At 38.8% G+C, this 16,486-nt stretch overlaps 1 protein-coding gene across 1 annotated transcript in view; it reads right to left on the bottom strand.

Moving 5' to 3' along the window:
• Window positions 1-15,873, bottom strand: part of LOC101902742 (C-type lectin domain family 7 member A) — a 55,462-nt gene extending 39,589 nt beyond the window's left edge. Inside the window, exons 1-2 of the mRNA XM_024992625.2 lie at window positions 15,727-15,873; window positions 11,807-11,899 (exon numbers count right to left, since the gene is read on the bottom strand). Coding sequence (XP_024848393.2) covers window positions 11,807-11,899; window positions 15,727-15,871 — 238 coding nt within the window. The 5' untranslated portion in view covers window positions 15,872-15,873. The remainder of the gene's footprint in view (window positions 1-11,806; window positions 11,900-15,726) is intronic.
• Between the last annotated feature and the right edge of the window lie 613 nt (window positions 15,874-16,486).

Here is a 16,486-nt window from a genome sequence, read left to right as displayed (position 1 = left end):
ACTCCAGTACTTTGGCCACCTCATGCGAAGAGTTGACTCATTGGAAAAGTCTCTGATGCTGGGAGGGATTGGGTGCAGGAGGAGAAGGGGATGACAGAGGATGAGATGGCTGGATGGCATCACTGGCTCGATGAACGTGAATCTGAGTGAATTCCGGGAGTTGGTGATGGACAAGGAGGCCTGGCGTGCTGCGATTCATGGGGTCGCAAAGAGTCAGACACGACTGAGCGATTGAACTGAACTGAACTGAAGTGAGTTTTAGATCACCTGCTGTTTGTCTGTCTCAATCTGACCCTCCACCATCATGAGGACAATTAAAAGTACATTCTAAAAGACATAGCAAAATGCTCTACGAAAATGAAATATAAAAATAGACTGAGACTTCCTGAGAGGTTGTCAACATATCTAGCTCAGCAGAGGAAGAAAAGTAGCTGGAGGTACCTCACTATCTGAGCTAAAACCACACAGGAAGTCTCAAACTCAAGGAGCTCACGGTACTGCAAGGCTCAGGGTAATGTACATTTCACTGTGCAAGGCAGGGTGACCCTGACAAGTACTTCCTCTCTTTCCTTACTTTCATGCAAGGTCTAGAAACAATGAAAAAAAGATAAAACTTAAATATTACTGATTTGAGATCTACCTTTAAATCCCTGGCTCACTTTAAATTTGCCCTCTTGAGAATGGATTCCAGTATAGTAACAGTAAGAAACATACACATGAGAATCTGATATTATATTAAAGCATCTGATGATTGCAAACGGAGTGTTTGATCCCAGAAGTTGTTGTTTTATGTGTGCGTGCTCAGTCCTGTCCGACCCTTTTGACCCTATGGACTGTAGACCACTAGGCTTCTCTCTCCATGGAATTCTCCAGGCAAGAATACTGATGTATAGATCAGTCTTATGGACTCTGTGGGAGAGGGAGAGGGTGGGGAGATTTGGGAGAATGGCATTGAAACATGTATAATATCATGTATGAAACGAGTCACCAGTCCAGGTTCAATGCATGATACTGGATCCTTGGGGCTGGTGCACTGGGACGACCCAGAGAGAGGGTATGGGGAGGGAGGGGGGAGGAGGGTTCAGGATGGGGAACACAGGTATACCTGTGGCGGATTCATTTCGATATTTGGAAAAACTAATACAATATTGTAAAGTTTAAAAATAAAATAAAATTTAAAAAAAATAAATAAAAGACAAAGAAAATTAAAAAAAAAAAAAAAGAATACTGCATTGGGTAGCCATTTCCTTCTCCAGGGGGTCTTCCCAACCCAGGGATCCAAACTGTGTCTCCTGCATTGGCAGGTGAATTCTTTAACACTAAGCCACCTGGGAAGCCCCTGTTGTGCTTTTAGAGTAGTTTTCTTTCTTTGCTCAGAGATGAGTGTGAGCCAATTCTTTTTTCTGTCACCTAGTGTCTATTGTTTACTAAGTGAAGCAAAGTAGCATTTAGAAAACTCATGTGTCAAGCATAGTCTGGGGGGTTGGGGGGTATTTTTGTTATTGTAGCTGTTCCACTTAAGCCACTTCATCTGTTCCTCAACAAACTTGATAACAGATTGTTTTCATCATTTTATTGATGAAGACACTCAGATGTAGGAGCATTAAGTGACTCACAAAAGGGCACACAAATCCATATATGTGACTTTATGTAGAATATTTGTATTTACTTTTAAAGAGCTCCCTTGTGGCTCAGATGGTAAAAGAATCTGCCTGAAATGCAGAGGACCCAGGTTCCATCCCTGAGTTGGGAAGATCCCCTAGAGAAGAAAATGGCAAACCACTTCAGTATTCCTGTCTGAGAAATCCCATGGACAGAGGAGCCTGGTGGGCTACAGTCCATGGGGTCACAAAGAGTCAGTCATGACTAAGTGACCTACACTTTCACTTCACTTTTGCTTTTACAGATAAAGAATAATGTGTACATTAACGTAATGAGAATTATTATGTACACATTCTCATCCCACTTTTCTGTTAAGTGAAATTCCAAAAACCAAAACAAGAATATTGGACTTTCCACAGAATCATTTTGCTTTTTACATTCAAGAGCTATCATGCACAAAATTTAATTGTGAGAGACAGGAACAAACTGGGCAGACTAGATTTTTGCCTCCAGATGACCAGTATGAGCTCACAATATCAGGAAATGAGTAAAGAGAGGAAGTGGCTAGTTCAGGGGTCTAAAAGTAGGCAGGCAGGGCGTTTCTGAGAACCATGTGGGGTGAGGAGAGAACCACCAAGCTCCAGAACCGTTTGAAGCCTAAATTAGTGCCAGCTAAAAACTGTTGTTCACCATCTGGTTCTGACAAGGATGAAGTCACTGGCCCCTGCAGTCCTGACCTTGAACAGACTCTGAAAGGAGTCCAAGGTGGAGATCAGGAATGAGCCCTCTGTGCTCCGAGAAAAACTGGCAGAACAGGCCTTCACATAGTTAGATATTTTTAGGAGAAGAGTTTATGAGCCCAGTTTTTTGCATCTTCTGATATCTAGAGAAGCACTAAAATTATTAAAAGAGAGATTGCTCCTCATGACTAGCAGCAACCTTCTTGTGACTAGTAGCAAACCTCTGCCAAAATGTGTGCTTAACTACACAAACCCCCCTTTACTAATATATAAATATGTATATATATATATATATGTGTGTGTGTATACATATATATATATATATATGTATGTATATACTGATCTTACTCCGTACTTCTTTGGAGCAGTTTCTCAGAACTATCTGACATTCTGTCTCCTGGGCTGTAGTGCTCATTTGGCCCAAATAAAACTCAACTCACAACATTCACGTTGTGCATTTTTTTCCATTGGACATAAGGAAATTTGTGCTTTGTTGAGAGCATTTCCATTCACTATTCTGCCTTCAAAACAATTGTCTAATATCTCCCTCATCAGTACTGCATCTTAAATGTTTAGCAAGTGAAAGGCCATGGATCAGACCTTCTGTTATTCTTAGGGAGAAAGATCCACCTCCCACCCTCACCCCCACCCCTCCCACCACTCCAATCTCCCTAACACACCCTCAGGCCCACAGTCCAGAAATACCTTAGTGGCCTGTGGGGCTCAGAACTTCACACCCCAGTGCTAGTCCATACTCATTCAGTCACATCCCTCTAGAGAGAAGAAAAGCAACCCAAAATACAGGGCTTTTTTTAAAAGGGCAATGCCTCTCCAAAAAGAGCTGCCCGCGTGTTTTCCTTCTTCACACATACACTCTGCTGTGCTAAACCAGAGAAGAGAGAAAACCTTTTGAAAATCTGTTACTAAAACTCATCTCAGCCTCACAATCAAAATGCTGGTAACCTCAGACGAGTAAGTTTTTCATAGCAGTTGTTTTATATCATCCTCCACCTTAATCACAGCAGCAACAATCCATTTCTCACAGGTAGATAATATCTTTGCCAACAGAATGGTACTCATAACCACTGGATAGATAATGTAAATATTATTTACTTGTGTGTCATGGCTGTTCTTGGAAATTCTTAATGAAAAATATGTGTAAAGTTCAGTAAATCACAGTCACAAATCAAATATTGGAGACCAAAATGGAGAACTGAGGGAATTTCCTGGTCCAGGGTTTAGGCCTCTGCAACTTTCACTGAGAGGGTCTGGGTTCAATCCATCTCTGGTCTGGGAACTAGGATCCTACAAGCCCCGTGCAATGTGGAAAAAAAAAAACCTGGGAGAGTTGAGACTAACGAATGAGAAAAAGAAAATGTATCAGACCATTAATAGTCTTATTCATTGCACCTGTCACATTACTTTATATAGTATCTGTTTATATGTCTCTCTCTCCAAGTTGACTATATGTTCAGTAAAGGCAAAACCTGTGTCTTATTTTCTTTTGTATAACCATCACCCAGTGTGAAAAACACTAGATAATCATTAGATAAATGAATATTTTTATTGTTTAACATAGCAGATGACAGACTTTTTAATTATGATTAGCACAAATTTTTTATTCCCTTTTCTTTGTTCTCACACTTGATTTCTGCTTATTAAAAAATACGATGCTATTTCCAGCTACTCATTACTGAAAATTGGAACAAGGAAAATATGAAGAAAAATACCTTAAAATCTCGTTATAAAATTATATGCTATAAACATATAAAATATGTTTCCTTTCCATATTTTCTGTGTATATTTTGTGCTAGCAGGAGCTACACATTATTTTATGATTTTTCAACTAGCATTATATCAGGAGCATTTCTTACATTTTGAATACTTCATAAATATAATTTTTAAATTTTTGTATTTTTCAGTTGTAGGGTAATATCATATATATTTAACCTTTCTCCTATTGTTGGATATAAGATTTTCCTAGTATTTGGCAAGTCAAATAATACTGAGATAAAAAAATCAAATTGTGTAGTATCTTGTTCATATGTATTATTTTTTGAAGACAGATCTCTAAAGTGGAATCATTAGTTCAAAAAGTGATAGCATTTTTAATACTACAGATATATTTTGCCAAATCTATTTGCAATACTAGCCTACTAACATTTCAAGTAGCAGCTTATGAGAATGTATTTATTTCTTTATTCTTATGAGTAAGACATTTTCAAATTGAAGGAGCTTAATTTCAGAACTTGATTTGTACGACGATGCCATCTGCTGGCCATAGTACAAAATTACAAAAGCAGAAGTGGAGGAGCCCCTTTGGAAACAGCAAAATTATTGTGACTATTATCGGTCTTACAGGTTTTCAGAAAGTGCTCTTGCTATTTGGGTTTCTAATTATCCTCAGCAACCATATAAAATAAAGCTTACAATCTTTCAAATGATACTTATTAATGCATCTTGTTCGACCTGAATTTCTGGAGAACTTCACATGGTGACAAGTCTATCGTCTGCTGAAGACAGATATGAGTCACAAAGCATGAGCTCAAGGTCATAGTTTAACAGGGATACACAAAAGCAAACTGATCACTGCAAACATGACCAAAGGCTTTTGCAAATGAAAAATAAAATTTACTAATATTTGTGATTTGAATCATCCTTATTTTATAAAATGCACAAATGCATATCTCATAGTACAGGCAACCTCTATAGTGGCCCCCAATTACAATTCCCCACCCCTTAGTATCCATACCATTTTGGAATCCTCTTCCCAAGAGAGCCAATGCATTTCCATCTCTCTCTCTTTCTTTCTCCAGTCTCTCCCCCACCCCCATAGGAAGCAAACTGCTGTGATGTGAATGGTGGTGGTGGTTTAGTCGCTCAGTGGTGTCCTACTCTTGCAATCTCATGGACTGTAGCCTGCCAGGCTCCTCTGTCCATGGAATTCTCCAGGAAAGAATGGAGTGGGTTGCCATTTCCTTCTCCAAGGGATCTTTCTGAACCAAGAATCAAACCCGGGTCTCCTGCACTGTAGGCAGACTCTTTACCAACTGAGCTATGAGAGAAGCCCCTGTGATGTGAATAGCCCTATGAACAGGCCGACATGGCAAAGAATTTGGGTCTCCAGTCAGTAGCCAATGATGACCTGAGACCAGCCGACACCCATGTGAGTGAGCTTGGAGGTGGGAGCTCCCTAGTCAAGTCTTGACCTGAGACCCCACCCCTGACCCGCACCTTGAAGGCAGCTTGCTAAGAAACTGAGTCAATCACCCAGCTAATCTGTGACTCACTGTTCACTAATAAAGATAATTTGAAACCTACTGAAACATTTCAACATTAATTTCTACTTAAGTACTCAAATTAAGTCCTATAAAATTTTAAAATTTCAGTTAAAGTATCTAACTCTTTGGAACACCTCAAGAAGCAAATACAAGTAAAATTATTACAAAACCTATTGCTATTCTTGTACTTAAATCTATTTTAAAATAAAGCAGTAGCTTTTAAACTTCATTTCGTGTGTTATTCCTATAATTTTTATACTTCTCTAAGGTTATAATCGTACTTAAACTGTCCAATAGTTGTTACATTATTAGATCCTTGAATACTTTTCTAGTTTTCAGTAATCTCTATGGACCAAAAAAGCAAAATACTTCAGGAAATAGTTTGTCAAACAACTGATTTTTAGATTGTTTGCTTTTGCATCATGACTGAACTCAAGCTGCAGACCATTAAGTTGGCTCTTGTTTTAAACTTAATTTATTACAAAAATGGAACATTTGGAATTCTCATCTTTCATATAGATTTTGTATTTCTTAACCTAATAATCTCCATTACGAATGATACATGTTTTAAGTCTCATTTTAGCTAACATTTAATTATGCATTATGCTATCCTTTTTATATATTGCTATTATCTGTTAGCACTATTAAAAATTGTGTATGCGTTCTTGTACCATTTAAATTTTCGGGCCATTCTAAGCCTAGGAAAAGAGGAATCAAACTCTTGAAGTTAGTCCCTTTTTGAAACATGTGGTTAAATCATCGTTTTAAAGCACGAAATTGAACTCTCTTCCTCTTTCTGCTTCCTTATTGTGTATGATCATCCTCCTTTGGATTCTGCTTTTTCTGGGCTGACATAATTTCCAATATTTTCCCATCTTTACTTACACAGTTAAAACAAATACCTCTCTATACTTCACAAACATATATTAATATAAGCTTATACAAAATCATTTAGCTATATTAACACATTTAATGAAATTATTAACTTCTTTTTTTATGTTCAAATTTCTTTTTTTTTATTTTTTTTAATTTTATTTTATTTTTAAACTTTACAATATTGTATTAGTTTTGCCAAATATCGAAATGAATCTGCCACAGGTATACCCGCATTCCCCATCCTGAACCCTCCTCCCTCCTCCCTCCCCTACCCTCCCTCTGGGTCGTCCCAGTGCACCAGCCCCAAGCATCCAGTACCGTGCATCGAACCTGGACTGGCGACTCGTTTCATACATGATATTATACATGTTTCAATGCTATTCTCCCAAATCTCCGCACCCTCTCCCTCTCCCACAGAGTCCATAAGACTGATCTATACATCGCTGTCTCTTTTGCAGTCTCGTACACAGGGTTATTGTTACCATCTTTCTAAATTCCATATATATGCGTTAGTATACTGTATTGGTGTTTTTCTTTCTGGCTTACTTCACTCTGTATAATAGGTTCCAGTTTCATCCATCTCATTAGAACTGATTCAAATGTATTCTTTTTAATGGCTGAGTAATACTCCATTGTGTATATGTACCACAGCTTTCTTATCCATTCATCTGCTGATGGGCATCTAGGTTGCTTCCATGTCCTGGCTATTATAAACAGTGCTGCAATGAACATTGGGGTACACGTGTCTCTTTCCCTTCTGGTTTCCTCAGTGTGTATGCCCAGCAGTTTGAAATACATTTCTGAAATATAATCTGTTAGCATTCTCATTTCAGATTACAACTATCTATGCTGACAAGCTTTTCTTTTATATCATTATGAACACATGACCTTGTAAAACAATTTTATTGATTTATATATTTGTCTATTATAATATTACTAACATTAATGCTCAAAATGTCACAAACTGCCCCCAAATAGTTCCTTCAAGCTGACCTCTATGTATATTATCTTTAAAAGAAGTTTTTTAAGACTTTATTCTTTTAGAGTAAAAGATTGGATCACAACAATCTTCTTATGCTAAAACTTTTTTAAAATTTAAAATTTATTTTTAATTGGAGGATAATTGCTTTTCAATGTTGTATTGTTTTGTGCTATACAAGGTGAATGAGCCATAAGTATACATATACGCCCTCCCTCTTAATCCTCCCTCCTGCTCCCCCCACGTCTAGGTCATCACAGCACCAAGCTGAGCTCTCTGCGTCATACAGCAGGCTCCCAGTAGTCATCTGTTTTACACATGATAGTGTAGATACGCCAGTCCTCCTCTCTCAGTTCGTCCCACCTTCTTGTTGCCTGGCTGTGGATCACAGCAATCTTGAGGGGGCAGTTATAGAGATTTCTCAAGGAATCCCTATCCTGACACATGCATAGATAGCCTCCCCTATTATCAACATCTCCTACCAGAGTGGTACACTTGCTGTCACTTGTTATAATCAATTAACCTGCCTTGACTCAGTCCATAGTTTACCTAAGAGTTCACTTTTGGTGTTATATTAATACATTCTATGGGTTTGGACAAATGTAAAATAACATATATCCATCATAAAATCATAAAGCGTGTTTTCAGTGACCTAAAAATCTTATGTGTTCTGTCTGTTCATCTCTCCACTCCACATCCCTGATCTTTTTACCATCATCATACTTTTGCCTTTTCCAGAATATTGATGAACTTTGTCTTAAATGCTTCCTTATTCACAGATGACAATTAAATATATCCCTTCTCCAAACTTAATTTTTCCCTCTTCAAGCCATGAAATCAGCTAAATCCCAAAGAGCCCGGGTTCTTTCTCTTCTCCATTAAAAGTTTCTAATACTTCCTTTTGAACTTAGGATGAGCATTCAAGCTTACCTCATTATTTGATCACTTTCTCATTTTCATTTTCTGTCATTTTCCCCACTACTTGTAGTCTCCTTCCACACTGACCTCCTCTGAGGTTTCAAATGCTCTGCAATAGGTATTTGATCATAATTTCCACTCCTGAGGATGTATTTTAGTCTAGAGGAAGAAGGCTTTGTGATAAACAGCAACAAAGACACAGTATCTCCTTGGTATCACTGGCACACAGCACAGCACCCAGAATGTGGCCAAGCTGCAGTAAGCAGCTGTGATTAAATGAAAGTAAGGGGATTGGAACAATAACCTGATGAAAGCAATCAACGTATAAGTTAAAGGTATTATTGCAACAGTGTTCAAACAAAACTAATATTATATATCTAGGTCAAAGCAAGATTACAGAAGCATAAAATTATTGGAGAAAACTGCAGCACAATGGGGCATGCTGCCCGATAAAGACATTTAAAAAAAAAGATAAGTTTAAGAAAATCTTCCCGGACGGGACTGTTCTGGCAGTCCAGTGGTGGGACTCTGGACTTCCACTACAGGGGGCATAGGTTCAGTCCCTGTTTGGGGAACTAAGATTCCACAGGCTGCAATGCTGCCAATAAATAAATAAATATCCATTCTTAAAAAAAGGAAAAGAAAAAAACCTTCATGGAAGCCTGCCAGGCATGTGCTTCTGTCTCTGCCTCAAGTTGCTTAATGGGCATGTCTGCCCTTAATTTTTTTTTTAATTGGGTAACTGATCTTTTTATTGTTAACGTGTAAGAGTTCATTATTATGAATCCACATCACTTCAGATATATGACTTGCAAACATTTCCTCCCGTTCTGTAGGATGTCTTTTCACTTTTTCAAAAGAAAATTTTTTGGCCACATGGGATCTTAGTTCCCCAAGCAGGGGTCAAACTTATGTCCCGTATATTGGCAGTGCACAGTCTTAACCACTGGACTGCCAGGGAAATCTCCCTTGATTCTTATATATGTAAATATATGTCAACCCATAATGACTTCCTACAACATCTATGAATAAATGGCTAAAGTGTAGAAATTTAACATTTAATAAAGCATTACAGTAGAATGATAGAATTCACGTTTGTCCTAAGTCCTAAGCCCCCTTTCCTAATGTTATGACAAATTACAGGATATTTTTTTCTTTTTTTTTTATATTTTTGCAACTGCTATAACTAACACATGTATGCCTGTGGCGGATTCATTTTGATATTTAGCAAAACTAATACAATTATGTAAAGTTTAAAAATAAAATAAAATTTAAAAAAAATTAAAAAAATACATAAATAAAATACAAGAGCAAAATAATTTAAAATTACAGATTTTTTTTTTTTACTTTACAATATTGTATTGGTTTTGCCATACATCAACATGAACCTGCCACAGGTGTACACGTGTTCCCAATCCTGAATCCCCCTCCCTTCTCCCTCCTCCCTCCCCATACCATCCCTCTGGGTCATCCCAGTGCACCAGCCCCAAGCATCCTGTATCCTGCATCGAACCTGGACTGGCAATTCATTTCTTATATGATATTACACGTTTCAATGCCATTCTCCCAAATCATGCCCCCCCACCCCTCCACCGACAGAGTCCAAAAGACTATTCTATACATCTGCCATACGACCCAGCAATCCCATGCTGGACATACACACCAAGGAAACCAGAATTGAAAGAGACACTTGTACCCCAATGTTCATCGCAGCACTGTTTATAATAGCCAGGACATGGAAGCAACCTAGATGTCCATCAGCAGATGAATGGATAAGAAAGCTGTGGTACATATACACAATGGAGTATTACTCAGCCATTAAAAAGAATACATTTGAATCAGTTCTAATGAGGTGGATGAAACTGGAGCCTATTATACAGAGTGAAGTAAGCCAGAAAGAAAAACACCAATACAGTATGCTGCTGCTGCTGTTGCAGCTAAGTCGCTTCAGTCGTGTCCAACTCTGTGTGACCCCATAGATGGCAGCCCATCAGGCTCCCCCATCCCTGGGACTCTCCAGGCAAGAACACTGGAGTGGGTTGCCATTTCCTTCTCCAATGCATGAAAGTGAAAAGTCAAAGTGAAGTCGCTCAGTCATGTCCAACTCTTAGCGACCTCATGGACTGCAGCCTACCAGGCCCCTCCATCCATGGGATTCTCCAGGCAAGAGTACTGGAGTGGGGTGCCATTGCCTTTTCCGCCAATACAGTATACTAATGAATATATATGGAATTTAGAAAGATGGTAATGATAACCTTGTATGCAAAAAATTACAGATTTTTAAATAAGGAGTTTGAAGAAGCTATTTGAAGACATAAGGACCAAGACATTTTCTTTCAGTCCTTCCACTGGTCTGGCCACCTGTGGAAAACAGCCCAGCACAGAGTAGTCACTTGGATTATTGAGAAGGACAGTCGGAAGAGAACCATTAAAAAATGATGATAAGGAGACTTCCCTGGTGGTCCAGAATCTGCCTACCAGTGCAGTGGACATTCCTGGTCCGGGAACTAAGATCCCACATGCCGTGGGGCAACTAAGCCCATGGAGAGCTACAAATGCTGAATGAAGTCTGTGTGCAGCAAATGAAGCCTGCAAGCCTAGAGCCATGCTCTGCAACAAGAGAAACCACCATGATGAGAAGTCCTCACAAGGCAACCAGTGAGTAGCCTCCACTTGCTGCAACTAGAGAAAGGCTTTGTGCAGCAACAAAGACCCAGTGCAGCCAAAAATTAGTTAGTTATTTTTTAAAAAATAAAATTTAAAATGGTGATAAAGACCCAATCATTACAGTATAAGGCCTATGCTGTTGCTACTGCTAAGTCGCTTCAATTGCGTCCGACTCTGTGTGACCCCATAGACAGTAGCCCACCAGGCTCTGCCGCCCCTGGGATTCTCCAGGCACACATTGCTAATTCCCTAGCATTAGCATTTATCATCTTTAAAAACAAAAAAACTCTTAAACAGCAAATATACCTTGACTCTACATCTATTACTAATAAAACAAGATGATCTGCCATGCTTTCTGCACTGTAATTGATTCATGGACCCACAGGAAGAAATAATACCCTGTTGCATTGAAATCCTGGACTCAACATAAGAAGTCATCAAGCTTTTATGATAATCACTTCTTTTCCATGAAAAGGCGTCTAAGTAGTGTTTGTGCATGCCAGATTCAAGAAGAAATATTCTGATTCAGAGTAAAGCAAAAATATTCTAGGAGCAGTTACAATTTGTGGTTGACTACTACCCTGGGGAAAAAAATGAGTTTCATTTCCAAGCAGGTGTTCAAACACAGTTTAAACACTTGACAGGTAAGTTATAGGGAGACATTTACAAATTTAGTGGATTTTAAAATATATAAGATCATGTTCAAACCTGGGATGTATGATTCTGTAAATATAGATGCTTACCACCCTCATATTTCCTGTCAGCAGTTCTGGACGGCATTTTCTTCCTTTTGCCAAGAGATTTCACATCAGTATAAACATGCTTCTCTGTCATGTCTGAAGGGTAGAGAAATGTGGAGATGAGATGTGGTTGAAAGTGAACTTTCTCATACATTCAAGAAAAAAATTATTGCAATTCACACTTCTCATACAACATATGAGAAATTGTTCTTTATAAAAATTATATTTGAGGGGATCTTCCTCCTCTTTTATGAGAATTCCTTTGAATGCCTAAAATAAGTAAAGTGTGTGTTGGAATTTCACACCATTGGTGGTCTTTTGTAGGCTTGAGGGAGGCTGCTGTGCCCATGATGAATGGAGAATTGGGGTGGGGGGGGGCAAATGTGTAAGGTGTTCAGACCAAAATATATATATACATCATTTTGTAGAGACTTTCCTACTGTGTTCAGAAACAGATTAAAGCAATAGGTCATAATACATAAAAGCAGAGCTGCCAGAAGAAAGGCTGAGAAGTTGCAGCTTTGGCTGCATGAGATCCTTTTATTTTTAAACCACAAATCACAAGGGTTTCCTGTTTTGTTTTGTCTTGGTTTGTTTTCATTCTAAGCTATCTTTTTCTGTAGCACAGCACATCCTCTGTATACTGTAATGCTAGATTATAATAATACATTTTATAGATATAGTGATAATAAATCCAGAGCTATTCTGATTTCCCCATCTGGCTTTTTCTAAGTCCATCCTCACTTGTCAAACATCCTGCTTATATTTTTAATTCAGTGTGAGTTCCTTCTTCTGTGTAATGAGGAACCCATTGAAACTGACAACAACCACAAGTAGGTGGCTCTTAGACATGTATCTGGACAAATACGATAAAATATCCAGAGATCAAGACAGGTCAACAACATCATCAATGCCACTGGCTCTCTAAAGCTTTTGAAGCTGCTCTTGAGTGTGTTGACAACCTCATGGCTACAATAGAGTTGTCACAGCTCCAGGTAACTTATTCAGTATTCAAGACAAAAAAGAGTAGAGGGAATGAAAGCCATTCCAGAAAGCTAGACAACTTTGTTTTAAGTCTTAGTAGCCAAAGGTGGGCTACATAGCCATTCTAGCTACAAGGGGAGCTGGGAAAGTAACTTGTGTGAAGAAAAAGAGAAAAGGTGATTCAGAAGAGCTCGTAGACTGGTCAATAGTCTTTGGCCCCCTAGGCTAGGGCTAACACAAGATTTAATGGACACCAACACATTTTTGAAGTCTAACTATTTATACCCTCAAATTAATGTAAAGGTAATGTCCAGGTGGTTCAGTGGTAAAGAATCCACCTGCACGCAAGAGACACAAGTTCGATCACTGGGTCAAGAAGATTCCTGGAGAAGGAAATGGTAACCCACTCCAGTGTTCTCGCCTGGGAAATCCCATGGACAGAGGAGCCTGGAGGGTGACAGTCCATAGGGTTGCAAAAGTCGAACATGACTTAGTGACTACACAACAACAACAGTGAATCCAAAAGGGCATTTTAATTTTCAGAAAAAGAGCTAAGAGCTATACATATCACAGTATAGAACGAATTTAGAAGATCTTTTACTACATTTCTTGTCTCTGCTAGTTTACCTACTGCAATTATCAGTATAAAAAATTAGCTTAAGGGACTTCCCTGGAAATCCAGTGGTTAAGACTTTACCTTCCAAAGCAGAGGGCGCAAGTTTGACCCCTGGTCAGGAATCTAAGATCCCATGTGCCTTTCGGCCAAAAAACCAAAACAAAAAAACAGAAACAATATTATAACAAATTCAATAAAAGCCTTTTTAAAATATAAACTTAAAAGCAGAGAACTCTGAATAATTTTTGCCTTTAGGAAAAACAAAAGTTTGAATTAGAAAGATTTCACCTGAAGGATATGTCTGGGTTAATGTACTAAGGGATTCCATAGATTGTAACAACTTTATATTGGAAAGAAAAGATGGGTGAGTCCCAGAAAGGACTGGTAATCAAAAAGAGAAGAGAAAAACAGTTTGGGACTGAACAGAAATCTTAGGGTATTTTTCGATCTCTGTATAATATTCAGTCTCATTGATTCTTTAAAAACTGCTCTTAGGGACTTCCCTGGTGGTCTAGTGGTTACAAATTTGCTTGCCAATGCAGGAGACACAGGTTCAATCCCTGTTCCGGAAAGATGACATGTGCTGCGGGACAACTAAGCCCTGTGCCCTAGCTGTGAAGCCTGTGTGCTCTAGAGCCTGTGCTCTGCAACAAGATAAGCCACGGCACTGAGAAGCCTGTGCAAGGCAACTAGAGAAAAGCCCGCCGACAGCACTGAAGACCCAGCACAGGTAAAAAAGTAAAAAACAGACTGCTCTTTGTTTGCCAACTCTGGCTAAATCTGATGCTGATAGCCCCTATTCACAGCTTCTCCATCAATGCCCAACATCCTATCTTCTAGCAGCACTAAGAGTCTGTGGAAATAATGTATCTGGGCTATAATCACTTTGAATGCATTGCCATGCTCCTTCTCCTCCACCTGGCAAAATACATAGTCTTCCTTCAAACTTGACTGAATGCATTTCTTTGAAAAGTCTTCCCTGTGCCTGAGCAGAGTTAACTCCATCCTTCCTGTGAGTTCTCAGATATCCTTAATTATGATCCAATTACTTCTGTTTTCACATTGCACTTTAATTATTTACAGCTATTTCTGTCCCCTGGAATTTGAATTTCAAGGCAAAGGGTCTATGACTTAATTACCTTTAAATTTTCAGCACCAAGTATAATGTGTGCCTGGCACACAGTAAGTGTTAAGTAAGCATCAGTAAACAGAGGGATAAAGGAACAAATGAATAATCTAAGGCAGGAGGCAATTATAAACTAGGAAAACCAAAAAGAAAGAGCAATTAATTATTTGTAAAGGTGTTTATGACACAATAATTTGATCTCCTTAAACGACTTTGTTTCTAAACTTAAATACAAAGTGTTTATCTTCAAAAAAATTTCAACTTATAAGGAAAAAAGATTTCACATAGTCATTTATTTGTATACTACTAGAAACAAACAGAGAAGGCAATGGCACCCCACTCTAGTACTCTCGCCTGGAAAATCCCATGGACGGAGGAGCCTGGTAGGCTGCAGTCCATGCTAAAGGTCGGACATGACTGAGCGACTTCACTTTCACTTTTCACTTTCATGCATTGAAGAAGGAAATGGCAACCCACTCCAGTGTTCTTGCCTGGAGAATCCCAGGGACGGGGGAGCCTGGTGGGCTGCCCTCTATGGGGTTGCACAGAGTTGGACACGACTGAAGTGACTTAGCAGCAGCAGGAGCAGCAGCAGAAGCAGCAGCAGAAAACAAAATATTCCCTATCTAGATTATTATAGTTTATAACTAAGAGTAAAAGCTAACTAAAATGATGATACAAAACATTCACAAAAAAATTATTCTTAAAAAAAATGAAAGGTAAACATACCTTTTCTATACCTTTTCTTAGTCTTTACAATTCACTTTATTCAGTTTCTTAACAAGGAAATTTGGATGGTTCAGCATTATTTCATTACCAGAATAAAAATTCTTCATTCAATGACCTCCTTTTGATTCAATATAGTTCTACTTGAAAATGTTATAATTCGGGGGGGTTCGCTCTCCTTTCCTAAAGTCTCATTACTCTGAGCCGTGTTCAACTCTGCAACCCCATGGAGTGTAGCCCACCAGGCTCCTCTGTCTATGGAATTCTCCAGGCTAGAATACTGGAGTGGGTAGCCATTCCCTTCTCCAGGAGATCTTCCAGACCCAGGGATCCAACACATGTTTCCTGCATTGCAGGCAGATTCTTTACCATCTCAGACTTTCACATATCAAGCCCAAACAGATAGGATTAAGGATGTTAAAAATCTCTCCAGAATCAGTAGCTGATGACACACAGTAGCTTTGATCTTACCTGTAAGTTCCACAGTTTGTTCAGAAATAGAGTTGGGAGGGTTCACTTTCCCTTCTAAAGGCTGAACGGGAGGAAAAGATCTGATGTCCAGAACAACTGAAAATATTCTCAGCAGTAGAATAGGAAATCTTGACATTTGAGACATTCTGAAAGTTTCTGTTCTTGTCAGAACTCTTACATATGTCCACATTATTTAAAGTACCCTTGCCTCTCCATGGTGTGATCACTTACCTAGAACCAGATTCCTGGAATGTGTCAAGTGGGCCTTAGGAAGCATCATTATGAACAAAGCTAGTGGAGGTGATGGAATTCCAGTTGAGCTATTTCAAATACTGAAAGATGATGCTGTGAAAGTATTGCACTCAATATGCCAGCAAATCTGGAAAACTCAGTAGTGGCCATAGGACTGGAAAAGGTCAGTTTTCATTCCAATCCCAGAGAAAGGCAATGCCAAAGAATGCTCAAACTACCGCACAATGGCACTAATCTCACATGCTAGCAAAGTAATGCTCAAAATTCTCAAAGCCAAGCTTCAACAGTATGTGAACCAAGAACTTGCAGGTGTTCAAGCTGGATTTAAAAAAGGCAGAGGAACCAGAGATCAAATTGCCAACATCCACTGGATCATTGAAAAAGCAAGAGAGTTCCAGAAAAACATCTACTTCTGCTTTATTGGCTATGCCAAAGCCTTTGACTGTGTGGATCACAATAAACTGTGGAAAATTCTGAAGAGATGGGAATACCAGACCACCTGACCTTC

This window comes from Bos taurus, chromosome 5, assembly GCF_002263795.3.
Source record: "Bos taurus isolate L1 Dominette 01449 registration number 42190680 breed Hereford chromosome 5, ARS-UCD2.0, whole genome shotgun sequence".
Classification (NCBI taxonomy): domain Eukaryota; kingdom Metazoa; phylum Chordata; class Mammalia; order Artiodactyla; family Bovidae; genus Bos; species Bos taurus.
This window is presented reverse-complemented; position numbering and strand designations above follow the sequence as displayed.